This window comes from Callospermophilus lateralis, chromosome 1 (genome assembly GCF_048772815.1).
Source record: "Callospermophilus lateralis isolate mCalLat2 chromosome 1, mCalLat2.hap1, whole genome shotgun sequence".
In the NCBI taxonomy this organism is placed as follows: domain Eukaryota; kingdom Metazoa; phylum Chordata; class Mammalia; order Rodentia; family Sciuridae; genus Callospermophilus; species Callospermophilus lateralis.
The window spans coordinates 156891057-156917000 of record NC_135305.1 but is presented as its reverse complement, the minus strand read 5'-3'; the positions used below and the strand labels follow the sequence as shown (position 1 = coordinate 156917000).

Below are 25944 nucleotides of genomic sequence, written 5' to 3'. Positions count from 1 at the left end.
ATGAAAGAGATCCTGGCCTATACTAGGTTTAATCTATTGGCCAATTTGCCGTTCCCAGAGCCTGCACTCATACCTAATACAAATTAACTTAGAAATACTGAAAACAAGGCTGGGGATGTAGCTCAGTTGGTAGAGTGCTAGCCTTGCATGCACTAAGGCCTTGGGTTCAATCCCCAGCACCACCAAAAAAAACCAAACTGAAAACAAATGAATGTGCCAAGAAGTTATGTCGTCTGCACTTTGGTGAATGCTTTATTACTCAAGGAATGTATAAACTTTGAAGTGCTCAAAAACTATAAACTAAATTTCTAAAAACAATCCCTGCCGGCATTGACACTTGGGAAAATTCACTCATTTAAAAATTTACTTGGCTATGAATTTCAAGTTCCACCTGGAAAATAAGAGTGTAATGAAAGGTTAGTGCTACCTTTCTGTTTCTTTCCTACATACACATATATGTCTCAAAACACAGATACTTTTAAGTGAAAAAATCTTATTAAATGAAATATATATCCAAGAATTAATTAAGTTGAAACTGGGATTTTAGCAACATATATGATTAGTGAAAGATTAGCATTTAGATTATATGTTGTTTCTGAACATAAGAATGAACACATAGTTAAGGAAAACATGACTGGTGACACACATGGAAAGCTGTAAAACTAAGTAGTGAGCAGGACTTTAAAATTAAGAAGACAATAAAATACTACTTAACAAACAGTAGATAGCTCAAAACTAAGAAGTTCAAAAACATAAGATAATGTTGAAGATGTAGAAATTATTCCCACTATTAAATTCTAAATGGTACAATATTTAAAAAAATACTTTTTAGTTATACATGAACACAATATCTTTATTTATTTTTTATTTATTTTTTTTTATGTGTGCTGAGGATCAAACCCAGTGCCTCACACATCGCCAGGCAAGCGCTCTACCACTGAGCCCCTAAATGGTACAATATTTTGAGAAGCTGTTTGGCATTATATAAAGTTGAAGTCAATGATAAAGTTTATTCTCATGGCTGTCCCTTGGAGAAACTCATGTATATATGATACAGGAAATATATTTATTGCAGAATTGTTTTCAAATCAAAACAGCTTGAAATAAATGTATCAAAAATTATGATCTACTAACATAACAACATATTAACAGCAGTGAAGTGAAAGAGCTCCAAGTACATACCACATTTAATTTTTAATTATACAAAAAACACATATTCAATGTAGGAAAATAAGAACATAAGATAATCAATGGCATTATCTATACCCTATACCCTTGTGGATTTTTCCTTTGGATATACATCTGTATAATTTGTTACAGTAATTCATGCCCCTGAAGAAACCCCCTGTTAACAAAAATCCAAGCAAAAAATAAAGTTAGAATGTCCTTAATTATATATATCCCAGGTGCAAATTTATATTATGTATATTATGTACAAATCTATGTGCATTCATTCCCCCACTTTTTTTTTTTTTTTTTTTTGAGTGCTGGGGTTTGAACCCAGAGCTTTGTGCATGCTAGGCAAATACTCCTCCACTGTGCTACATCCCCAACCCTCTTTACAATTCTGACATTTAAAATCTCAGCTGATGCTGGGCGTGGTGGCACATGCCTGTAATCCCAACAACTCATGAGGCGATGACAGGAAGATTGCAAGTTTGAGTCCAGCCACAAGGCCAATCTCAGCAACTTAGTGAGAACTTGTCCCCCTCAAAATAAAAAGGGGTGGAGATGTAGCTCAGTGGCCAAGTGCCCCTGGGTTTAATATACATTAACAACAAAAACAAAAAACAAACAAACAAAAAAACCCAAACAACAACAAAAAAAACTCAACTGATGCTGTTAGAATACCACTAAAAGATTCCTTTTTTTTTGCAGTGATGGGGCTTACACTCAGGGCTTTGCTCATGTTACCACTAAGCTTCACTCCAGCCCTGAAAAGACTGGCCTTGAACTTTCCATCCTCCCGTCTCAGCCTTCCCAGCTATTGGGGTTAAAGGGTGTGTACCACTGTGTCTGGCAAGATTTCACTTTTAACTCAGGACTTGACTCAGGCATGCTCCTGATAAAGGGCCAAGTATTCTTTTTTTTTTTTTTCCTTCATTAAAAAAAGCAGCTGTCTACTACTGCATCCTTTGAAGATTTGCATTCTCTGCTGATTTGGCCACAAGCTCTTCACATACAGTTACTTTTTAGTAAATTATTCATTCATTCTGGCGTTCTTGAAAATATTCATCAAACAAAGAGGAAGACTCATCTTCATGTTCCTGACACAAAGGAAAAACAAAACAGAAAATACATTCGTTTATTTCCCCTCACATGTGTTTACATATTATTCAGGTAATGCTCGATATGGAACTAAGAACCAGGAAGGACCGGCTCCAGGTGTTGCTCATAGGTAATCATCAATGGTTAAGAAAAGGCATAATTGACGACTATCATTAGTCTCTTCACTGATGTGTGAGAGCAGCCCAAGTTCAAATGGATTTCATCTCCTTTTTGTACATACCCTCAAGCTCTGAGTTCAAAGACTTAATTCAATAACAATACCTCAATAAAAGGCAGAATAAGGGCTGGGATTGTGGCTCAGTGGTAAAGCGCCTGCCTAGCATGTGTGAGGTACTGGGTTCAATCCTCAGGACCACATAAAAATAAATGTCAATTTTGGAGATTATCCAGAAAAGCTCAGGCAACTGCTATCACTAAGACAAAACCCTAAGGAGTTGCCTGGGTTATGTAAGGGGTCAATGAGTGCTGGCAAATATTTTCACCAAAAAAAAAAAAAAAAAAAAAAAAAAATCAGAAATTACCTTGGGTTCTTTAAATTCTAAGTCTTCTCCATACTGAATGGCAAAATCAATATGCTGTAATACAATGTTCATGCTTTCTTCATCTGACTGATCATAAGGTAAAAATCGAACCATGCTGTAGTCATCAATCTACAAATAGGAGATTTCAAAAAAGGTTCATTCTGAAGTTGGGCAAAATATGTAACTTTCAACTTTGATATGAGTTTTTATAACTATTTGTACTTCTGATTAAAAATATTTGTATTTCAGATACAGAGGAGGGGCAGCCAGAGACAAGAGTAACAAATTGTTATTGGTTCTCCTGAGCTCTGACCAGCGAGCACACACACTGGCTCATCACTTCATTGCATACTGTTTCAGGGGATTTATCTGAATTCGACACCCGCTGAAATGTCAAAAAGAGAACAAAGAGTTCTCAACTGCCAAATGGCTTGAAATAGTAGGCATATTTTGTTAATTTATTGACCACTGATAGTAACTATTTCTAAATTAAACTGCTGACAGGCCTGCCCATACTCCCTCCCACCCTTCTTCTCTATGCAGGAAGTAGTGTTGGTCTGTGCTTCCCAGAAAGGAGGTCACTGACTAGATGTGGGCAAACACATGGAAAGGTGGAAGAAACCCAAAGCTCTACACTTCAAAAGCTTACCAGTCCACAAATTGCTTTCGTCAACTTTTTGAATTTTTTGCTTCTAAAATCACTTGTCGAATCTTTTAAGAAGGAGTACATGTCTGGGTCTAGAAACCTTTAAAAGGTGAGGAAGAAGTCTGATGAATAAAAGGAAGAATAAATCAGGAAACTAGATTTACAGACTGTCAGAACCTCTCATTTCCATAAAACAGAAGGTCTGTCTCTTCAACTGAAATCTGATGGTAACAGAAGAACAATGAACTCACTTCTCAATTTCCTTTTTAGCTTTCTTACTCAGCAGATCCATTTTCGTCATGATGTTAACTTGTGGAATTTCTAGAGATATCATAGCACTCAGGGCTGCCAAGATGCCAGAAATAAACTGGAGGAGGAAACAGAAAAGGGAAGATGAATCAACTGCTCCCAACAAGTCTCCAAATAGACAGGCTTCTACTCCTCCCTTCCAGGGAGAAAACTGGCCCTAGTAAAAGATGTGCTAATATTAAAGAGAAAGACCACTCAATCAGATGATTGAACCTCGGCTCCCAAAGGTGAGGATACTAAGGAAAGATGTGGCTTTAATCTACGGTGATCACATATCTCAATTTAGACAGTATTATCAACCTCCTTACTCATCTAATACTCAAGAGCTATTAATGATAAATAAATCTTGATTTAGTTCATAAACTGAACAAGAGATCCTCAGAAAATTTTAAAAAGGCTATTTTGTTGTTTCTTATTTATTTATTATTTTTTGTAGTTGTAAATAGACATCATGCCTTTATTGTATTTGTTTATTTTTATGAGGTGCTGAGGATTAAACCCAGTGCCTCACAAGTGCTAGGTAAGCGTCCTGCCACTGAGTTACAGCCTCAGCCCCTATTTTATTATTTTTAAAAATACATTATCGGGCTGTGGTTGTGGCTCACTGGTAGAGCACTTGCCTAGCATGCATGAAGCACTGGGTTCAATTCTCAGCACCACATATAAATAAACGAATAAAATAAAGGTTCATCAACAACTAAAAAATAGAGTATTAAAAAATACATTATTTCACTGCTTCTTGGTCTTCTGGCTAAGATCAAGTGTAATTAGTATAGTAGCTTTCTTTTTTAATCAGTTTACTATCTGACACGTTCTCTATCAGATAATACATGAAATGGATTTTTTGGAGCAGGGAGATGGAATAGGAGTTTTCTCCATCCACTCCAGGCATCAACACAGTACGTCCAGGAATGGTGCACTCCACCCTATTCTTGCAGTTGTTAAAAGCAGGTTGCTGTTGGTTTCTCTTAAAAACAACAACAACAAAAAAAACCCATTATTTAAAAAAATAACCCATCTGTCTCAATTTTCTTTAATAAACAGTTCCCTAAAATCTCTGAATCATCATTTACTATTTTTGAGTTTAAATATATCAGCATAATAATTTAACAAATATTAAGTGACTCTGAAATAGTCTGTGAAATATCCAGAATCATACAATAATCAAAAGGGATAGTCATCCGTTTACACTCGTGATTGAAAAATTCTTAACAGATTTATCCTCAGACCTTGAATGACTCCACCATGAACTGAGAATCAACAAGAAAAACTCCACACACTCGGAATTCCCACTGCTCCAGTTGCTGGACCAGCTGTTTCATCACAGGCAGGTGAGTGTATAGCTCAATCTGACCTACAGGAAGAACACCATGAGAACAGTACAATCTACAGGAAGAACACCATGAGAACAGTACAATCAGGAATAGGGTAATTCAAGACAGAGAGAACATAAATTTTCCCCAAAGATGGGGAAGTCAATCCTGAGTAACAATACATTCAATTTTTAAGAGGTCTTATAGTCTTTCAGAGTAGTCACAAAACTTAAGATGAATTTTAGCAAATTTCAAACAGACTACCCAGTTTTATGAAGAAAATAAAATTCTTCACACTTTGGTATGTAAGTACGCATGAGGTGGGTACTAGATAGAGATTGAACCCAGTGTCACTCTACGACTAAACTACACCCCTAGCCCTTTTTTTTTTTTTTTTTTGGAACTGGGGACTCAACTCAGGAGCACTCAGCCACTGAGCCACATCCTCAACTCTATTTTGTATTTTATTTAAAGACAGGATCTCACTGAGATGCTTGGCACCTCGCTTTTGCTGAAGCTGGCTTTAAACTCAAAATCCTCCTGCCGCAGCCTCCCCAGCCACTGGGATTACAGGCCACAATGCCCAAATCAGCCCTTCTTATTTTGAAATAGGGTCTTATTAAATTGCCTAGGCTGGTCTCAATACTCCTGAGTAGCTGGGATTATAGGCATGCACCACCACACCCAGGCACACTTCAGTTTTTTTGCCAATCAAAAGTGAGTTCAATTCACAGTAGCTGAGCCATGGAACCAACCTAGATGCCCTTCAACAGATGAATGGATAAAGAAAATGTGGAACATATACACAGTGGAATATTACTCAGCCATAAAGAATAATGAAATTGCCCTAGGTTCAATCCTCAGCACAATATAAATAAACAAAGATACTGTGTCCATCTACAACTAAAAAAATTTAAAAAATAATGAAATTAGGGCATTTGCTAGTAAATGGATGGAACTGGAGAATATTATGCTAAATGCAACAAGCCAATCCCAAAAAAACAAAGGCCAAATGTTCTCTCTGATATGTGGATGCTGATTCACAATAGGTGAGGTGATTCTGGTTACACTGTCTTACACTCCACTGGACTGTGACTCCATGAGAGCAGAGCCCATGGCTCCCTTGCTGTCTATGACATTCCCTGCATACAAAGCAAGCACTTGATGAACTCGATGAATAATGACAGACAACAAGTAAGAGATTGGTAACTTATTTTTTAGTTTCTTTCTTTCTTTTTTTTTTTAGTTGTAGATGGTCACAATATCTTTATTTATTTATTTTAATGTAGTGCTGAGGATCGAACCCAGTAGCTCACCTGTGGAGGCAAGCGCTCTACCACTGAGCTACAGCTACAGCCCCAGCCCCAGCTTGGGTACAGTCTATAGCTACAAATACTATACTAATTTATACCTCTGCTGAGGTCACAATTATCACAGCCTCAAGAAAACAACACATTCAAATTGCTGACTTACCTGGACAATCAAAAAGAATGTAGTCGTCCTCTACATGGCCCAGACAGTTCTCTAGCCAGTCAAAATTATTGGCAAAGTACTCCATGCAAAATACCAATCCTCCATTGGGACCAAACCTTAGAGAATCATCCTCCATCACATCATCCACCTCGATCAGTTCCCGGATGTCTAAAAAGGGCAGACAAGCCCTAAATCTAAGCATCCACTCAAAAATGATTACCCACCACCATAATAATGATTAATTTTCAAAATCATACATATGAAGTTATTTATGTACATGGTTTTGTACTGCGGCAGTGTCCATCAATAGGGAACTGAGCAAATACATTAAGGTATAGCTAGACATGGCACAGTGAAATATTATGCAGCTCTTTAAGAACTAATATAATCTCTTAGGTATGTTATTAAGTGAAAAATGCATGGCACAGAACTCTGTGCAAGAATATCATCAATGCTGGGCGCAGTGGCACACGCCTGTAATCCCAGAGACTCGGGAGGCTGCGGTGGTAGGACTGTGACTTTAAAGATAGCCTCAGCAAAAGCGAGGTGCTAAGCAACTCAGTGAGACCCTGTCTCTAAATAAAATACAAAATATGGCTGGGGATGTGGCTCAGTGTTTGAGTGCTACTGAGTTCAATCCCCAGTACCCCACCCCACCCCACCCCACCCCGAACAAAAAGAAAGAATATCATCAAGCTGGGGATGTGTACTAGTCATCCCAGTGACTCAGGAGGCTGAGGAAGAAGAATCGCAAGTAAGGGGAGAGCCTTTGCAACTTAGTGAGACCCTGTCTCAAAATAAAAAATAAAAAGGGCTGGGGAATGTAGCTATAGTGGTAAAGTGCCTTTTTTTAAAATCCCTAATACTGAAGAAAAAGAAAAAAAAAGGAAAAAATACATACATAGACTATTTATGGAAGGGTACAACCGAAACTGAAAATATTGGTTTTCTCCAGGGAGGGGGTTTTGGTTGCTGGGACAGAGCTGGGAGGGAGATATTTTCTTGTATGCTTATTCTTTTGTACCTTTTGTATTTTGAATCATGTAAATATGTTATTACCTACTTCAAAAAAAGTAAAACAAAAAAAAAGCCACAGTCTCTTAACATGATGACCGTAGGCAAGCTACCCAACCTCCCTGAGCCTCATTTTCCTTTTGCTGAGATGGGAAATAGGGATAGGAATCACACATCCTGGGATAGAAGGATGAGAATTATATGAAATAAATCACCTACAGGAAGGGCTTAAAAATTCTGGTATATGTATGTTATCTTAAGTTTCAGAAATCAATATCCATAATTTCCTACCTTAGGTTTTTACTTATTTATGTGATCAAACCTATAATTTCTGTTCACAGTTCTCTGTGAACAGATATTTCATCCACAAGCACAGTTTTTTTTCTTTTTTTTGATACTGGGGCTAAACCCAGAGGCACTTGCTTAACCACTGAGCCAGATCCTCAGCCCTTTTATGTATTTTACTAGAGACAAAATCTCAATGAGTTGCTTAGGATCTCGCTAAATTGCTGATACTGGCTTTGAACTTGCAATCCTCCTGCCTCAGTGTCCTAATCTGCTGGGAATATAGGTGTGTGCCACTGAGCCCAGCTCACAAGCACATTTATAGTGATAATACCTTCCTAACCACTACTTCAGGAATAAACAGCCAACCCAAGACTGGACTGATCTTCTAGGAAGATAAATTAAGGAGACACTAGTCAGTCAGTAAAACACTTGGACCAGAGAGTGATGTGAACCTGGGGACCTCTTTGGGCAACATGCATCCTGATGCAGAGAAAGCTGGTCTATAAGGAAGAGAAAATATATCAGAAACGGCAAGAAAGCTGGCCTTGGTTGAGTTTTGGGTTCTAACTTGTCATAAAATCTTATTTTTGGGTTTTGTGAGTGGTCCCCTAAGTCTCCTAACACATCTTTTTACTTAAGCTAGCTTGAGAGCTTAACCAAATGATCCCAAAGTAATGCAATGCCTTTTTCTCAAGGAAGAGGACTATCCCACATCCCTTTTCTCTTCACTGCCTTCCCCAACTGTACCTACAGCCATTCTCAAGGATCAAACATGTCATTATGAGAAATAAGAATGAAAAAGAATTTTAATTTCAGCTCCTTTTCACAGCAAAACCTCCTCATTAAGTTGTCTCCTCTCAGAATCTGCACAGGTCACCTGCATTTCACTTGAGATCAGTCCAGTCTGCTTTCATCTCTGCCACTCCACTGAAATAAATTATCGAAGTCACCAAAATCTGTGTTCCCAAATATAACAGCCATTGCTGTGTCCTCACCTTACACAACTTCTCAGCTGTACCTGACACTACCAACCACCATCTCTTGAAACATTCTCTCCTGGCTGTTATAAAGTCATATTTCCCTCCTGCCTTACTGACATCAACTGCCTCTACTGGACCTCTGAAAAGACACTGTCAAGGCTGAGTGTTGGATCCTTGTCTCCCTCCCAACATGAGCTCATCCAGTCCTGGGCTTTATGAATCCAAATGCTGCTTACCCAAATATCTGTACCTCCAGTATACGTGAGAAGTTTTTACTTAAGGTTGACCTCTTTATTTAAGCTAGCTTGAGTTCCTTTTGTTGGCTACAACCTAATAAGCTTTACTATAGATTTACCATAACAGGTCTAGCCAAGCGGGGACAGAAGGGAAGAAGTAAGAGAGAAGTCCACTCACTTTTAAGTCTTAACTAAGGATCAAAAAAGGCTACCATCACACACATCACCATGAACACATGTCGCCAAATGACAGCCTCATGTTGTTCACTCGAAAGCAGTTTCTGTGCTAAGCAGCCAGCACCCTTACTGTTCCTGAAGGAAGGGAAGGCTATGCTAGGACTTACCAGCCATCACAGGGTAGTTGAAGTGTTCTGCTGCTGGATCTAGGTTGACCACCTGGACAGACCGGTTGAGGGCTTCACAGTGTTGGACCATGGTGGCACAGTAGGTGCTCTGCAGTGTCACAGGATATAATGGGTTAGAGCAACAGGCAATGCAGCGATACCCTCCACACCCATAAAAGGTTTCTCCAGACTCTCTGGGGCAAGATCCACTAAGGCCAAACCTATGCTTTCATCAACCCTGATTATAGCTAGAAACAAAAGAAAAGGCACTGGACTAGGAATCAGGACACCTGTGTGGGCTGCAGATCCAGACCTGGTCTTGATTCTCTGGTAACCCTGGGAAACACTCACTCTGCCCCTCAATTTTCTCATCTCTAAGATGTTTTCCATGATCACTAAGACTCCTTACTGATCTAACATGCAATAAGTAGAATTTTTTTTTTTTTTTTTTTTTTTTGGTGGTGGTGGTGGTGCTGGGGATTGAACCCATGGCCCTGTGCATGTAAGGCAAGCATTCTACCAATTGAGCTATATCCCCAGCCCAACAAGTGGAATTTAAGGGAATATTTCTGATTACATGGTGCGGCACCTAACACATAGTATCTCTTCTAGGACTCATACAGTCCAAATGAAGCGTTAGGGTAGGATGGTCAAGGATGATGTCTCTGAGTAGGGGATATCTGAGCACAGAGGAATGAGCCTGCCAACCCAAGAGAACATTCCAAGAGGAGGGAACATCAAGATTTCAATGGCTCAGAACATGTTAATTAAAGCCTAAAGCCACACAACACCTCCAAAATTCTAGTGTTTTTCCCACTTATGTTATTTGATCGATACCATGTCTACTATATTTTAGTGCCCTTAACATTATTGCTTAAATCTGTTTACAAGGAAAAATTTGCTATTATTATAAATGGAAACCAATTATATTATATTTATCATAAGGATGAAGGTATAAAATTACAAACAACTTTTCTTCTGCCCCCCACAGTACTAGGGATTGACCACAGATCCTTGCACATGCTAGGCAAACAACCATTGGGCTACAGCCCCATCCCTTTTAATTTATTGAGACAGATTCTTACTGCTACAGGTTGGCCTGAAACCTGTAATCCTCCTGTCTCCTCAGTAGCTGAGATTACAGGCATGTGGTACCTTACCTGGTTTAGATTCAGAGCTTTTACAGGAAACAGTATTTGGCTAAGATTGTAAGCATTGAAGTTGTATGTAAATGGGCCGTGGGGGAACATGCTGGTAATCTCAGTTACTTGGGAGGCTGAGACATGGGGATGGCAAGCTCAAGCTTTTCTTGGGCAAAGAACTTAACCTTTCTGTGTCTTCCTTTTCTCTTACCTGTAAAGTGGGCGGGGGGGGGGGGGCGGTTTAGAGAGGGTTATAGGATCTATCTACCTGGTTCTTATTTTGACTACAAGGAGTCCTCAAATTGCCCTGGCTGGCCTTGAGCTTGCCATCCCCATGTCTCAGCCTCCCAAGTAACTGAGATTACAAGCATGTACCCCCACGGCCCATTTACATACAACTTTTCAATGCTTACAATCTTAGCCAAATACTGTTTCCTAGTAAAAGCTCTGAATCTAAAATCTGCCCTTTCCCCAAGACTGAGGGATTAGGGGTAGGGGCTGTAGATCGCTTGCCTAGCACGTTTAAGGCACTAGGTTCAATCCTCAGCACCACATAAAAATATAAATAAATCAATAAAATAAATGTGTGTGACCATCTACAACTAAAAAAATACTTTAAAAAAAGACTAAGGGATTAAGTGAGAGTTGAACTCACCTCACTACAAAGTGAAGAACTGAAAGAATTGAAAAGGGAACAACTTTTCCAGTATATGACCCCACGCTCCCTAATATGCAGTCCTCACACCACCTGATATCACCTATAATAACAAAAGTAAATGTTCTGACAGTAAAGAACAGTAAAGACCCTGTTTTAACCTCGGTGGCTCCGAGTCAAGGCCAGATTCTGGAATCTGACAGCACTGGATTTAAATTCTGGCAACAACTTACTAGCTGTGCGACCTTGGGCAAAGAACTTAACCTTTCTGTGTCTTCGTTTTCCCTTACCTGTAAAGTGGGCGGAGGGTAGGGAGGGTTATAGGATCTATCTCACCGGGTTTCCGTGAAAATAAACGAGGTGGCTAGTGCAAAAGTATCCAGTAAAGATTAACAACTACCATCTTTTCCCATCCAAACAAAACCAAAACGGACACTGAAGCAGAGAAGCGGGGCGCCCAGGGTCTCAGGGTCCCTAGTACGCACACCAGCCGACCGCCCCATCGCTTCCCGAATCCCTGGCCACCCACGAACGACGACTTCTCTCTCCTCACCTTCCCGCTGCCTGCGGGGCCCATGACCAGCTGCGCATACCGAGGCATGCCGGCTCTCGGGTTCCCCCGGACCCTCCGCCACACTCCCTTCAGCCTTCGCGCGACGCCCACTGAGTTCCGGGAACACGGAGCGCCCACCAATAGAAATCAACAGTCCGTTTACGCCTTTTGTTCGGCCACACTTCTTACTACGGAGAGTTCCGCGGACCAAATACCATGAGGAACGCTTCCTGAAGAAACGCGGCGAGGGCATTGCGCATGCGCAGAAGCAGTGGGCAGAAATCTGCGGTTGGGAAATTTGCCAACCCTGGTTGCCTGGGGGATAACGGATAACGGATATCATTTGGCATCCCTCCGCCTAGTGCCGTGGTCCATGATTTTACTTACATGGTGACACCCAAGATTTGCAAATTTGCTGAGGGTCTGGAACGCTGACGTGGAGGACACCTTTTGTTTTAAGGAGCGCTTATGTTTCCTCCTTGTGACGCGTCCCTTCCATAAAAAGATGCTAACTTGCAGACGCTCGATCAACTAAAGGACTCCCGCCCCTCCCCCAGTTGAACTCCGGGGTTGTGAATCTGCCCTCCTCGCTCTCTCCCGACGCTACTCGGGCCGCGTCCGCACGGCGTCGGAGGGGCTAGAATTCGGCGTCGTCCTCTTTTTCACCCCAATATCTCCGGGGCTGACGCACGCGTGCCGACGGGGGAGGGGAGAGAGGGAAGCTGCTCCCGCACTTTGCTCGCGGTCGTGGCACCGCGGAGATGCCGGGCCGGGGTCCCGGGTCCGACTGGATCGAGTGCAGCAATTCCGCAAAGCCGCCCGCTGTGCCCGGGACCGGGGGTGGCGGCAGCGGGTGAGGCTGCGGGCCCCGAGGGTTGGGGGTTCGGCTCTGAGCGTCAGCCCCTGCAGGGGACGGGTGGGGGCTGGCAGCTCTGCTCGTGGACTGGTCCTCTGCGCAGTGAAGTGAGGGGAGGGGAGAAGCTTTGTTAAAGTGGTCAGGATGGAAAATAATGGTGGCTGATTCGCTGTTTAGGGGAGGGGCTTGGTGCAGTGACTGAACGCTGATCACTGAGACAGTCGCCTGCGTGCATCTTTCTGCCCCGAGAGGGCGTTTCAAAACCTGCTGGGAAAACTGCGGGGAGCTGAGTAGGCAGTAAACGTCCGGAGGGCTTCCTAGTCAATAAGCCGGTTCCTTGACATTAAGCACCATTCTGTTAGATGGGAGCTTGTAATAGCCAATGATGATGAAGATAGTTGAGATACTGAAATCACTGCTGGAGGCTATCCTTATCCCATCCTTCCTTTGTTCCCTAAAAGCGAGAGCTGCTAGCGGTTTACAGTACAGTTCAGCCCAAGGTCCAGGCTCCAGCTGCACCCTTAGCCACGGGTTGCTCTTCCTCACCCGCGCGGCGCTGGGAATGGAATCCCAGGCCTCGTGCTTCCTGGGTAATCGCTCTGACTCTGAGCTATATCCACAGCATTTTTTTTTATTATTTCGAGACAGAGTCACGCTAATTTGTGCTGGTCTGGAATTTGCAGTCCTACCTCTGCCGCTGGCGTAGCTAGGATTACAGGTGTGCGCCACCGTGACTGGCATTATTATTATTATTTAAATATCTGGTGCTATTTAAAGACTTCTTAGAGGTGGGATGAGGTAGTGTGCTTTCCTTTTCTTCACAGTGCTTGGCTGAGTGCTGAATCCTAAGTATGTTAGATCAGTAAACTCATGGTCATTGAATAAATTGCAGGAAGTAGGAAGGGAGCAGGTTTTGTCTTAATTTGAGAAAAAGTCAAAAAGAGTTCTTACGAAATCGGAAACATTACAGACTAATTTTATCAGTTCCAGCACACCTTACTCTTCAAAGGACAGTCTTTTCAGTAACCAAATTACCTTATTAAAGAGCAAGGAAATGGGATGAATAACAGAAAAATCCAAACTACTTAATTGAGCTAACTGTAGGAATTAGATTAAGAAACTATAAGAGTCCAAATCTAGCTTAAAACAAGTCTTTTAAAGTACGGTAGAAATTTGATAATTCACTTTGGAAAAAGCTTGGAGCCATTAGGTTTTAAGCAGACTTGCAAGAGAAAATTTTGCAAGATAGTCTGAGGGAAACATGAAAAGCAAAAAGCATATATGTTACTATCCTTTTCATTTGAAATACATTCTTTAGTGCTTATAAAGCTAATATTACATATTATTTATATCCTTTTTTTAACAGATCAGCTGGACTTTATTATCAGAATTCCAAAGGTACTGGTGAGTAGTGCATAAAGAGCAGATGACACAAATAACAGGGTTCAGAGAAACCAGTTTGCCTGTAACTACTTAGGCAATGGATTTTTTAAAATAAGACTTTACTAGCATCTTTGGTAAACTGTCTTTAAGATTTTCAAGGCAATCCTTACCTGGGGTTCCCTCTTAACCCTTCAAGAGTTCTGTTTCAGGCATCTCACTTGAATAAATCCTACTCCTTTCATTCTTGAAAAAAAAAAAATTTAAAAGCTTTCTGTTTCAGTCATCTCACTTGAATAAATCCTACTCCTTTCATTTTTTTTTTTAAGAGCGAGAGAGAGAATTTTTCTTAATATTTATTCTTTAGTTCTTGGCGGACACAACATCTTTGTTTGTATGTGGTGCTGAGGATCGAACCTGGGCCGCACACATTCCAGGCAAGCGTGCTACCACTTGAGCCACATCCCAGCCCCTCCTTTCATTCTTGAAAAAAAAAATTTAAAAGCTATCTGACATCAAATATTTAAAAAATTAACCATAAACTCTAAAAGGGCTGTGTTCAAAACTGATGGTTGCAGAGCACAGTCTGGGTTTTATACATGGATGGAAAGAGGAAGTTCTAAACTGAACAGCTTCAAAGTCCACAAAATATTTCTTGTCTGGGGATATTTTATTCATTTATTTAAATGTGGTGCTGAGAATTGAACCCAGGGCCTCACACATGCTAGGCAAGTGCTCTACTATTGAGCCACAACTCCAGCCCCAATACAATATCTTTTTATTTATTTGTTTTTATGTGGTGCTGAGACTCCAACCCAGTGCCTCACACATGCGTAAACCTGGATTCTCTTTGCTTTTCCTTGGCATAGTCCCTGTATAGTCCTTACAACTACCTAGGGAAAAAATTCACACCCATATATGTATATGTATATGTATATGTATATACATAATGTAAATATATAACATGGTTGTGTATATATTTTACTTTGTGGGTTTCCCTCCACCAACTGGAAATTGAATTCAAGGGCACTCTACCACTGAGCTACATCCTCAGCCCTTTATTTATTTATTTATTTATTTATTTATTTAGTTTTGAGACAAGGTCTAAGTTGTCCAGGCAGGCCTTGAATTTGTGAGCCTCCTACTTCAACCTCCAGAGTAGCTGGGATTACAGGTATATGCCACCGTGCCTAGCCTCATCAAAATTCTTACTGAATTATAGTAAAATGTGAAAAATAAACAAAAGTAATAAGATTAAAACAACCCAGACGTGGAGGGAAATAATTGAAAAAAAAAAGTAATTATTGGTATATTTGATAGATTGACTATATTTAAAAAGCAGCTGGGTACCCTCTTCAGTAATACACATACTAGAACTGGAATGATACAGAGAAGATTAGCATGACCCCTGTGCAAGAATGACATGCAAATTCACAAAGCATTCCATATTTTTAAAAAATTAAACCATAAAAAATAATTTAAAAGAAATTAAAAGCATCCAGGTACAGTGGCATGTGATGTTATGACTGAGGAGGTTGAGGCAAGAGGATTGCAAGTTTGAGGACAACTGGGAAACTTAGGGAGACCCTGTCTCAATTAAAAAAAAAAATTAAAATGGGCTGGAGATGTAGCTCAGTAGTTGAGTGTCTCTGGGTTCAATACCTGGTACAAAAAAAAAAAACAAATTTCTAAACAAATATCAAAATAATAATGAAAGGTTTTTATAGTGTAGGATTTTTCTATTCAAATAAACAACAAATATATGCTAGTAAAAACTCTGAAAAGGCAGGGTGTGGTGGCAGAAGCCTGTGATCCCAGCAGCTCTAGAGGCTATGGCAGGAGAATTGCAAGTTAGAAGCTAGCCTCTGCAATTTAGCAAGACCCTAATTCAGCCACATAACCCAGCCATTTTTATTTTGGGACAGAGTCACACTAATTTCCCAAGCTGGCCTCAAATTTGTGATCCTCCTGATTCAGCCTCCCAAGTCACTGGGATTACAGGTGTGTGCCATCATGCCTTGCTACAGATGTTATTTTAATCTGATTTACCACAACTAAAATTGGTAGTCTTCAAAGCAATGAGTAAAATCCATCTTTCTTTCTCTTTTTATGTTGTAATGCTGAGGATCTCAATCTGCTCATGCCACTGAGTCAAAACCCAGGCCCTAAAGCCCATTTTTTCAACAATTTATTTACTACTAACACTTTACTATTTACCTTAGGAATAAATTACATTTCTGAAATTTTGACTTTGAGACTTACAGAAAATTTGTGAGAATAATACATGAAAGTTTAGGATCTTCATTCAGATTCCCCCAAAGTTAACTCTATCTAGTTTTTTTGTTTGTTTGTTTGTTTTTATTTTTAGTTGTAGATGGACACAATACCTTTATTTTATTATTTTTTTTAATATTTATTTTTTTGTAGTTTTTATATGGTGCTGAGGATCGAACCCAGGCCCTTGCACATGAGAGGCAAGCGCTCTATCGCCGAGCCATAACCCCAGCCCCAATTTTATTAATTTTTTTTTGGTAGTGTTGAGGATCAAACCCAGTACCTCACATGTGCTAGGCAAACACTCTACAACTGAGCCACAACCCCAGCCTTCGATCTTGTTTTTTTTTTTGGTACCAGGGATTGAATTTAGGGGCACATGACCACTGAGCCACATCCCCAGCCCCATTTTGTTTTTTATTTAGAGACAGGGTCTTACAGAGTTGCTTAGCACCTCACTTTTGCTGAGGCTGACTTTGAACTCGAAATTGTCCTGCCTGAGCCTGCTGAGCCACTGGGATTACAGGTGTGCATCACCATGCCTAGTATTATATACAAGGTCTTGCTGAGTTACTTATGGCCTCACTAAGTTGCTGAGGCTGGCTTTGAACTCAAGATCTTCCTGCCTCAGCCTCCCAAGCTGTTGGGATTACAGGCATTACTATGCCCAGCCGAGTTGTATTTCTTGACATTGACATTTGTGAAGAACACAGGCCATTTCTTTTGTAGACTATCCCTCAACTTGAGTTTGTTTGATCTTTCCTCCCAAGATTTAGCTTTTCACATTTCTCATAGGAATACAGCAGAATGATGCCAAGTTCACTTTGGTTCATTATATTAGGAGACACTTGCTGTGGGTTAATCTTTTTTTTTGTTGTTGTTGTTATAGGGATAGAACTCAGGGACACTCAACCACTGAGTCATATCCCCAGCCTTGTTTTTGTATTGTATTTCAAAACAGGGTTGCACTGAGTTGTCCAGCACTTTGCCCTTGCTGAGGCTGGCTTTGAACTCAGATCCTCCTACTGAGCCTCCTGAGCTACTGGGATTACAGGTATGCGCCATCACACCCAGCACTAAATTCATTATTATTATGATGGCTAGAAACAGATGATGTTTCTAATTCTACCGCTCATTCTACATTTTTTTTTTAAAGAGAGAGAGAGAGAGAGAAAGAGAGAATTTTTTTTTAAATATTTTTTTTTTTTTTAGTTTTCGTTAGACACAACATCTTTGAATGTGTTGCTGAGGATCGAACCCAGGCCGCACGCATGCCAGGCAAGCACGCTACCGCTTGAGCCACATCCCCAGCCCGAGAATTTTTTAATATTTATTTTCCAGTTATCGGCGCACACAACATCTTTGTATGTGGTGCTGAGGATCGAACCCGGGCCGCACGCATGCCAGGCAAGCACGCTACCCCCTGAGCCACATCCCAGCCCCTCATTCTACATTTTTTTCAATTGGTTTCCTGTTATAAGGAATAATTTTCCTTTCTCTACCAACTGTTTATGTATTTATTGTATCATTTATTTATGAATTTATTTATTGGGCAGGGGATGTGGCTCAATTGGTGGTGCGCTCGCCTGGCATGCGTGCGGCCCGGGTTCGATCCTCAGCACCACATACAAACAAAGATGTTGTGTCTGCTGAAAACTGGAAAATAAATATTAAAATTCTCTCTCTCTCTCTCTCTCTCTCTCTCTCTCTCTCTCCTCTCTTTCTCTCTTAAAAAATGAATTTGTTTATGTATTTATTTATGAATGTATGGATTTTTATTTTATTCAATAGGTTAAATCCTTCACTGTCATTGTTTTTCTGCTCAGATTATTTGAGATTTAACCAGTGTAAACCCTTTAGAAATGGCTTTTATGCTGTTTTAAATTGTCTCTATTATCCTTTGAGCACTTTGTTATCCCCTTTTCCTCTCTCTGGTGCTGGGATCAAATCCAGGGCTTTGTGCATGCTAGGCAAACACTTCATCACTGAACTAAAATTCCAACCCTTCCATTTTACTTTTTGCTATAAAATAGTGTACTGTTGTGTCAGCCATTTCTCCAAGGAGCCCGTGGGAGCAGAATGGTCCCCAAGTCCCCACCCTAACTTGTTAGAGTTACATGGCACACATATATCTATTTCTGTATTTTTACTTAATAGTTCATTCTGTGCCCTCCTCTTTCCTTATTCATGGGTAACTTTTTCTCCAACAGTATGAAACCTGGCTACCATTAACTATGATATAATTATTTGTTAGTCCTAAAATACATAAGAAGTAGCTTCAGAATTGTTAATCTACACCTCTACAAAAAAAGAAGCCTAGTAATTAAAGATTAGTATTTGCTTAGAGTACTTTTTGTTTGAGGGCATACAGTCCAAGCAATGTATTCAGAAACTGTTGGGTTAGGTAACAATTTATTTACTTATTTGCGTAGGAAATAAACTTAACATTTTAATTGTTTTAGGTATATAGTTCACTGGAATTAAATTGTTGTGCAGCCATCTTCCTAAATTAAAATTTCACATATCAAATTATGGTAAATCCCTATTTCTCCTTTTTTCCAGCCCCTGATACCCATCATTTCTTTTTTTTTAAAAAAATAATTTTTAGTTGTAGGTGGATACAATACCTTTATTTTATTTTTATGTGGTGCTGAGGATTGAACCCAGTGCCTCATGCATGCTAGGTGAGTGCTCTTCCACTGAGCCATGACTCCAGCCGGACGCCCATCATTTCTATGAATTTGTCTTTTCTTGGTATCTCATATATGTGAAATCATATAGTATTAATCTTATGACTGGCTTATTTCACTTAATGTTCCCAGGGTACCATACAGTAGCATATGTCAGAATTACCTTTTTAAAAAAATTATTTATTTATGTATCATTAGTTTTAGGTGGATACATTAGTTTTGGCTGCCTAATATTTCACTGGATGGATATACTATATTTTGTTTTATCTGTTAATCCATTGATGGACTCAGGTTTCTTCCCTCTCTTGGCTGCTATGAACATGAGTGTGTCCAAATATGTTTATGTCCTTGCTTTCTTTTGGAATTGCTAGATCAAAAGTGGAATTGCTCAATCACATGGCAATTCAATTTATTTTCCAGTTCTACACCATTTTACATTCCCACCAATGATGCACAAGGTTATTGATTTCTTTCTATCCTAATCAACACTTCCTGTTTTTCTGTTTCGTATTTGGTTCTTTGTGTGTGTGTGTGTGTGCGCGCTTGCGCATGCACCAGGATTGAGACCAGGAGTGCTTAACCACTGAGCTACATCCCCAGCTCGTTTTATTTTTTGAGACAGAGTCTCACTAAGTTGCTTAGGGCCTCCATAAATTGCTGAGGCTGGCCTTGACTTGTGACCCTCCTGCGTCAACCTCCTGAGTCACTGGGATTATAGGTATGTGCCACTGTTCCCTGTGGTTTGTTATGTTTTTTGATGATAGTTATCCTAATGGGTATGAAATGGTATTTCACTGTTTTTGATTTGTGTTTCCCAAATGATTAGGGATAATGAGTATATTTTAATGTGTTTATTGGCTATTAGTGTCTCTTTTTTGGAGACATGTCTATTCAAGATGTTTGTGTTCTAAAACCAAATCGCATATCATAGTCTTAAAAATTACCTGATATAAAATACTCATATTACTACTCCATAATAATACATGTAAATAACTAGATATTATTAAATTTGTTGAATTGATTTTTGCTTCTGAAATTCATAATATCCTTGTTTACAGTTAGAATCAAAGGTGGACATAGAGTAAACTCACACATAGCCAAGCTGCAAGAGTTATGGAAAACACCTCAAATTCAAACAATTCACATCCCTAAATCAATGAAGGATGCATCTTTTTTAAAGGTAATCTTTGAGGGAAATTTATTTATTTATTGTGGTGCTGAGGATCAACTAGAGGGTTTTGCGCATGCTAGGCAAGCACTGTACCACTGAGCTATACTCAGTCCCAGAAAAACATTTAAATATCAATACTATTTGAAGTCAGAGCTGAACTTTTTCTTTCCTCACTACTGGTGATTGAATGCAAGATTTGCTCATACTAGATAAGCACTTTACCACTAGCTACATGCCTAGCCCCAGAGCTGAACTTTTTATCAAAAATACTACTTACCAAGAGGTTAAGGCATTGCACATTACAAAGTTTACCCAGCATATTGTCTGGGAATCAATAAATATCTCTTGGGTAAACTCATGAATGAATGCAAGGATGATAGATTTCCTATCATAAGATCTAATGTGGGTTGGGGTTGTGGCTCAGTGGTACCAGCATACATGAGGCACTGGGTTTGATCTTTAGCACCATATAAAAATAAAATAAAGATATTGTGTCCACCTAAAAGTAAAAAATAAATATTAATAAAAAAATTTATCATGTATAACTAACTAAAACAAAAAATTTAAAAAGATTTAATGCATCTTTACTTAGGAAGCTCAAACACAAAGATACTCAAGGAAAGTTCCATTCTACTGGCTGCATGCCTGTAATCCCAGTGTCTTAGGAGGCTGAGGCTGGAGGATCACAAATTTGAGACCAGCCTCAGCAACTTAGTGAAGCCCTGTCTCAAAATTTAAAAAATAAATACAAATGACTGGGGATGTAGCTCAGTGACACAGCACCTCTGGGTTCAATCCCTAGTACTACCCCTTGTCCCCCCAAAAAGTCATTCTAGAGTTAAAAGTTGAAAACCCAACCTTATAAAGATTTAACTCAAGAACTACAAAATTAGAAGCAGCAGGTAAAGGAAATGGCATTAAGGGTTTTACAATTATTTACTTGTACGCTCACTAAATACCAGTTCTAAGAGCTGGGTGTGGTGGTGCACCTGTATTCCTAGTTACTTGGAAGGCTGATCTTTTGAATTTAGGAGTTCAAGGTTAGCCTGGGTTACGTAGCTAGACTCCATTAAAAGAGAGATTGTAAAGTAAATTCTGTGTGTGTATATATATACATATAGTAGACTCTTGAATCAAGCATGTACTTCAAAATCAGAAGTATACTCGTTCAGAATTACTTAACTGGAGATTTTTAACTGTCCCTCAGTATGTCCAATATTGATAGTTATTCTGGTACTGGAAAAAAGACTTTAGTTAAACATAAGTAGAGTCATTGGGTTAATTTTAGGTACTATGTTATACTTCAAAAATCATATTGAGATGGGCTGGCATTGTGGTTCAGTGGTAGAGTGCTCGCCTGGCATGCACAAGGCACTGGGTTTGATCCTCAGCACCACCTAAATGTAAAATAAAGATGTTGTGTCCACCTAAAACTAAAAAATGAATATTTAAAAAAATATCGCGAAGGTAAAATGCAGTATACACAAAGTAAAAATTGCTGGCAGAACAGCAGATTCACTCCCTTATTCCTCTAGGGCAGGGGATTCTCAAAGCTCAAAGGACATCTGGATTACTTGAGTGGAATGTCAAAATCACTTGCATTCTTTATTCATTGTGTGTGTGTGTGTGTGTGTGTGTGTGTGTGTGTGTGTTGCTGGGGATTGAACCCAGGGCAGCAAGAACTCTACCAACTGAGCTAATCCCCAGCTCACTTGCACTTTTTTTTTTTTTTTTAATTTTTAAAATTGTCAATGGACCTTTATTTTACTTATTTATATGTGGTGCTGAGAATCAAACCCAGCCTCACACATGCCAGGCAAGTACTCTACCCCGGAGATACGACCCCAGCCCCCACTTGCACTCTTTAAATGGCCATTTCTTTTTCTTTTGGCCACGTTAACATAGTTTAATTTGTTTAAATCAAATGTACAAATGGCACAGCTGTCCTAAACATCCACTCTTTCACATAAGGGAGACTGTCAACCTCTGTTCTATAATGCTGATCATAAATTCTTTTATTCTTTTAGCATCCAGACCTCACCATAGGCCAGAAGCGTTATCTGTGCAGCATTGCTAAGATCTATAATGTAAACTACCTGAGGACCTTGATGAAGAGGCAGTACATGTATGTGATTCAACGCAGCTTACAAAAGCCAGGCAGGTACACCTTCAGTTGGTGTCTCACTAGTTCAAGAAATGAGAGGGCCATCTAACTGTGGTGATTTATATGACAGGTGTCCTCACTCATCATAAGAGCCACCTCTGCTCTCCTTACTCACAGAAACAGCATTACTCTTGCACTATATGGCGACACCAACTGGAGAGGGAGGAGTCTTCCAACATTGCAGCCATATCTGCACCTGAAATGATCATACATCATTCCCTTTGGCGACCAGTGAGAAACAAAGAAGGGTCTGTTTCTTGAGGTTTAAGTGGGAGAGAATGTGCCCAATTTTATCTGAAGGGTAGCTCATACTAGTTTGTGTTCCCTAGTATGTTCACTTTACTAAATTCAGACTAGGTGGACAGAAAGCACAAAAGGATCTTTCTCTTTACTGAGCTGATTGAAATAGCCACTTTTTTAAAGAACATATTTTGTGGACTTGTAAAAAACTTGATCAGACATATCATTTCAATATATTCCCATTCAAATTTTAAAAAATGCAAATACTTGCAAAAGGAGAGTTATGGTTGCTTCTGCACTGGAGAGTATTTCAAAAAAAAAAAAAAAAAAAAAAAAAAAAGAGGAAAAAAAGAGATTAGAAAGCCCCAGTATTCAAACTGCACTTCTATAATTAACTTTGCATTTCAGGATTAATAAATCACAGGAGTTATTTAGGGACTTAAGCGGTCTCTTTGGTAATTCCAGTAGCTAAAAAAAAAAATAATTTGTGTAGATTTCCATGTGCATTAAGCAGTTGTTCACTTTGTTGGCTCCAATTAAGATACTTCCTTTTATTATAGGTTAAAAACTGGGCATGCATCTAAAATAAGATGTAAGTCACTGAAGATTTTTAGAAGACCTGGCAGACTATTCATGCAACCAGGTAAATTTGTAATTTAAAAAATATGCATTTCTTAAGATCTTAGGTTTAAAAATATTAAACTAAATGTAGATTCACTTTTATTATGAAGACATTACAAGTTTTGGAATGTGCTCTCTGCCTTAATTGTTCCAAATAAAAAACTAAACATGAGGGGGCTGAAACTGTAACTCTGGTAGAGCGTTCACCTAGCATGTGTAAGGCACTAAGTTCGATCCTCAGCACCACATAAAGATAATTAAATAAAGAAAGGTATTGTGTCCATCTTCAACTAAAAAAATATTTTAAAAAGCCCTAAACATGAAATAGTTTATGCTCTCAATTAAAAGAATACACAGCTCAAGGGAATGAGATTCAAATTATTTCTTTTTCTTCTTTTGGGAATGCTGGGAATCAAACCTAGGGCTCACACATGCTGAGCACATGCTGGGCTACTTCCCCAGCCCACAGTATTTCTAATTCTCAATATATTTACAATATCAAGGTCCAAAACTCAACAGAGAATGAATTTGTCAGAACCCTGATCCACAAATATCTTTTTGAGCCATCACACTTCTTTAATAAGATAGTGCCGTTTTTGTTTTTTAGTTGTAGACTGACCCAATACCCTCATTTTATCCACTTATTTCCATGTAGTGCCAAGGATCAAACCCAATGCCTCACATGTGCTAGGCAAGTAATCCACCACTGAGTCACAATCCTGGCCCAGATAGTGCCATTTTTACATGGACAGCATATTTTCTATAGCACTTAGTAATTTACAAAGGGCTATATCACTCATACTATCTTGTCTGATATTCAACAAACCAGTGAAAGCATGCCAAGCAGGTGATAGTATCAACGTTTTATAGATGCAACTCAGTCAAATCCAGACTTTAAAAAGATCTGCATAAAGGATCCTTCTACCACAAGTATAGAATACTGCAGAATTAAAAAGGAAAAACTGGAAGACAAATTGAGTGATCAGAAATTCTCAGAATTATAATGGAGTTATAAGTGGAAATGAAATAATTCTCTAGTTAGTGCCATACTGGCTAGGAAGTAGGGAAGTAAAGCCTTCTGAATTGATATTCCATTGCTGTACAACAGCATCAACCCAGCTCTGCTGTAAAAACCATACTAATACCTACCCAAGAAATTAGAGAAAGGGGAAAAAGTAAGTCTGGTTCCAAAAAGAACAGTTAGGGAAACCCTGGGGAGGGGAAAAGGCACTGTGGCCCCCCAGAGAAAGAACCAAAGGAAAATGGAAAGACACTGAAGATATAACTGACCGCTTTTTCTCCCTGACCAAAAGATTCTGAAAACCAATGGGAGAGGGCTTGGATTGTAGCTCCATGGTAGAGTACTTGCCTAGCATGTGTGAGGCACTGGATTCACTTATTGACACTGCATATAAAGAAAGAGGAGAGGAGAGGGAAGAAAGAAAACCAATGGGAATACTTAGTAACAAAGAATTTGTTATACAGTAACTTGTTTAGAATATAGTACTGTGTATCTATTATTTTTAAGAGTAAGAGGACTAAGGTGATTATCTCTGCTAAAAGTTAATTAATGAGCTAGGTCATTTTGAAAATGTTTCAAAGCAGACATTATAAATTCTTATTATTCCTTCAGTTTCTTCAAATGATTCTGAATCATACATGAATGAAGAAAAAAAGGAAGAAGATTTACTAAATAAGTGTATGCAATCAATGTCAATTGAAGAAAGGGGAGAACATCTGATGTTAACTTGACAGTCTTGTGTTATGGACTGAATTCAGACACCACCTAACATCAAGATATTGTGTCCCAAAGGGGAAGGCAAGGGACTGCGAATTGTGTCCTTTATGTTTAGGATGGTGTTGTTCACCATTAAGTCATGAATTTTAGTTTGTTCAAAAGCTTTATAACAATATGATTGGTCTGATATAGTTCTATGTACCATTGATATTAGTGTAATAAAATTTATATGTAATATATGCTTGTATTTCTAGCTAGGTACAATTAAAATTTTTCTTGTCACTTAAAAATGAATTATTTTTCTTTAAACCTGACAAATGCATTATGAATGTAATTCCTTTCTCTACTTATGCTAAATTCTAAAATAGCAATATTCTAATATCCTTCAAGTTTGGAATACTCAGATATATAATAGCATTTGAAAGACTATCATTGGGGCTGGGGATGTGGCTCAAGCAGTAGTGCGCTTGCCTGGCATGTGTGCGGCCTGGGTTTGATCCTCAGCACCACATACAAATAAAGATGTTGTGTCTGCCGAAAACTAAAAAAAATAAATAAATATTAAAAAATTCTCTCTCTTTAGGGAAAAAAAAAAGACTATCATTACTTGCAAAGTAGGCGCTCAATAAATAGTTGCTACTTGATGCAAGTTAAAAATGTACAGATTTGCCTTATCTTATAAAAAAATTAGGCTCTCAGGATTGGACCCGGGCTGCATGCATGCCAGGTGAGCTCGCTACCGCTTGAGCCACATCCCCAGCCCAATAGTTGCACTATTGACAGGATTCTTTACATTTGCACTTTAGTGAGCTTCCCAGAGAAACTTGAGTGGTTCTTACCCAAAAAAAAAAAAAAAAAATGCTGGGTTTGTAGCTCAGTGATAGAGCACTTGCCTAGAACGTGTGAGGCCCTGGGTTCAATCCTCAGTAACACACAAAAAAAATAAATCAATAAGGGCTGGGGTTGTGGCTCAATGGTAGAGTGCTTGCCTAGCATGCATGAGGCACTAGGGTCGATCCCCAGCACCACATAAACAAATTAAATAAA

At 39.2% G+C, this 25944-nt stretch overlaps 2 protein-coding genes and 2 non-coding genes across 4 annotated transcripts; 3 read left to right on the top strand and 1 right to left on the bottom strand.

Moving 5' to 3' along the window:
- Positions 1-1047: 1047 nt before the first annotated feature.
- Gpn3 (GPN-loop GTPase 3) lies at positions 1048-11984 on the bottom strand. Its single transcript, XM_076851676.2, has 8 exons — positions 11764-11984; positions 9414-9522; positions 6552-6719; positions 4995-5119; positions 3708-3823; positions 3460-3556; positions 2811-2939; positions 1048-2267 (listed from the first exon to the last, which is right to left on the bottom strand). Exons 1-8 carry the CDS (start codon positions 11809-11811, stop codon positions 2205-2207), a joined length of 855 nt encoding a protein of 284 aa, XP_076707791.1. The 5' UTR covers positions 11812-11984; the 3' UTR covers positions 1048-2204.
- LOC143384029 (U2 spliceosomal RNA) lies at positions 4497-4690 on the top strand. Its single transcript, XR_013089242.1, has one exon. It is a non-coding gene; the product is annotated as a U2 spliceosomal RNA (small nuclear RNA).
- On the top strand, positions 11810-25075 carry Fam216a (family with sequence similarity 216 member A). The gene is made up of 8 exons (XM_077110180.1): positions 11810-11960; positions 12448-12616; positions 13986-14023; positions 20022-20143; positions 22162-22291; positions 22369-22546; positions 23099-23181; positions 24793-25075. Exons 1-8 carry the CDS (start codon positions 11810-11812, stop codon positions 24909-24911), a joined length of 990 nt encoding a protein of 329 aa, XP_076966295.1. The 3' UTR covers positions 24912-25075.
- Positions 15346-15452, top strand: LOC143384556 (U6 spliceosomal RNA). Its single transcript, XR_013089362.1, has one exon. It is a non-coding gene; the product is annotated as a U6 spliceosomal RNA (small nuclear RNA).
- Positions 25076-25944: the final 869 nt, after the last annotated feature.

Excerpts from the sequence above, each read along its gene's own strand:
- Fam216a (XM_077110180.1), top strand. The coding sequence starts at position 11,810 with ATGCCGGCTCTCGGGTTCCCCCGGACCCTCCGCCACACTCCCTTCAGC. Across the intron at positions 14,024-20,021 it reads TCAGAATTCCAAAGGTACTG|TTAGAATCAAAGGTGGACAT; the intron begins GTGAGTAGTGCA and ends CCTTGTTTACAG. Across the intron at positions 22,292-22,368 it reads ACGCAGCTTACAAAAGCCAG|GTGTCCTCACTCATCATAAG; the intron begins GCAGGTACACCT and ends TTTATATGACAG.
- Gpn3 (XM_076851676.2), bottom strand. The coding sequence starts at position 11,811 with ATGCCTCGGTATGCGCAGCTGGTCATGGGCCCCGCAGGCAGCGGGAAG. Across the intron at positions 5,120-6,551 it reads CATTCTTTTTGATTGTCCAG|GTCAGATTGAGCTATACACT; the intron begins GTAAGTCAGCAA and ends TTCTTCCTGTAG. Across the intron at positions 2,940-3,459 it reads CGAAAGCAATTTGTGGACTG|ATTGATGACTACAGCATGGT; the intron begins GTAAGCTTTTGA and ends TCCTATTTGTAG.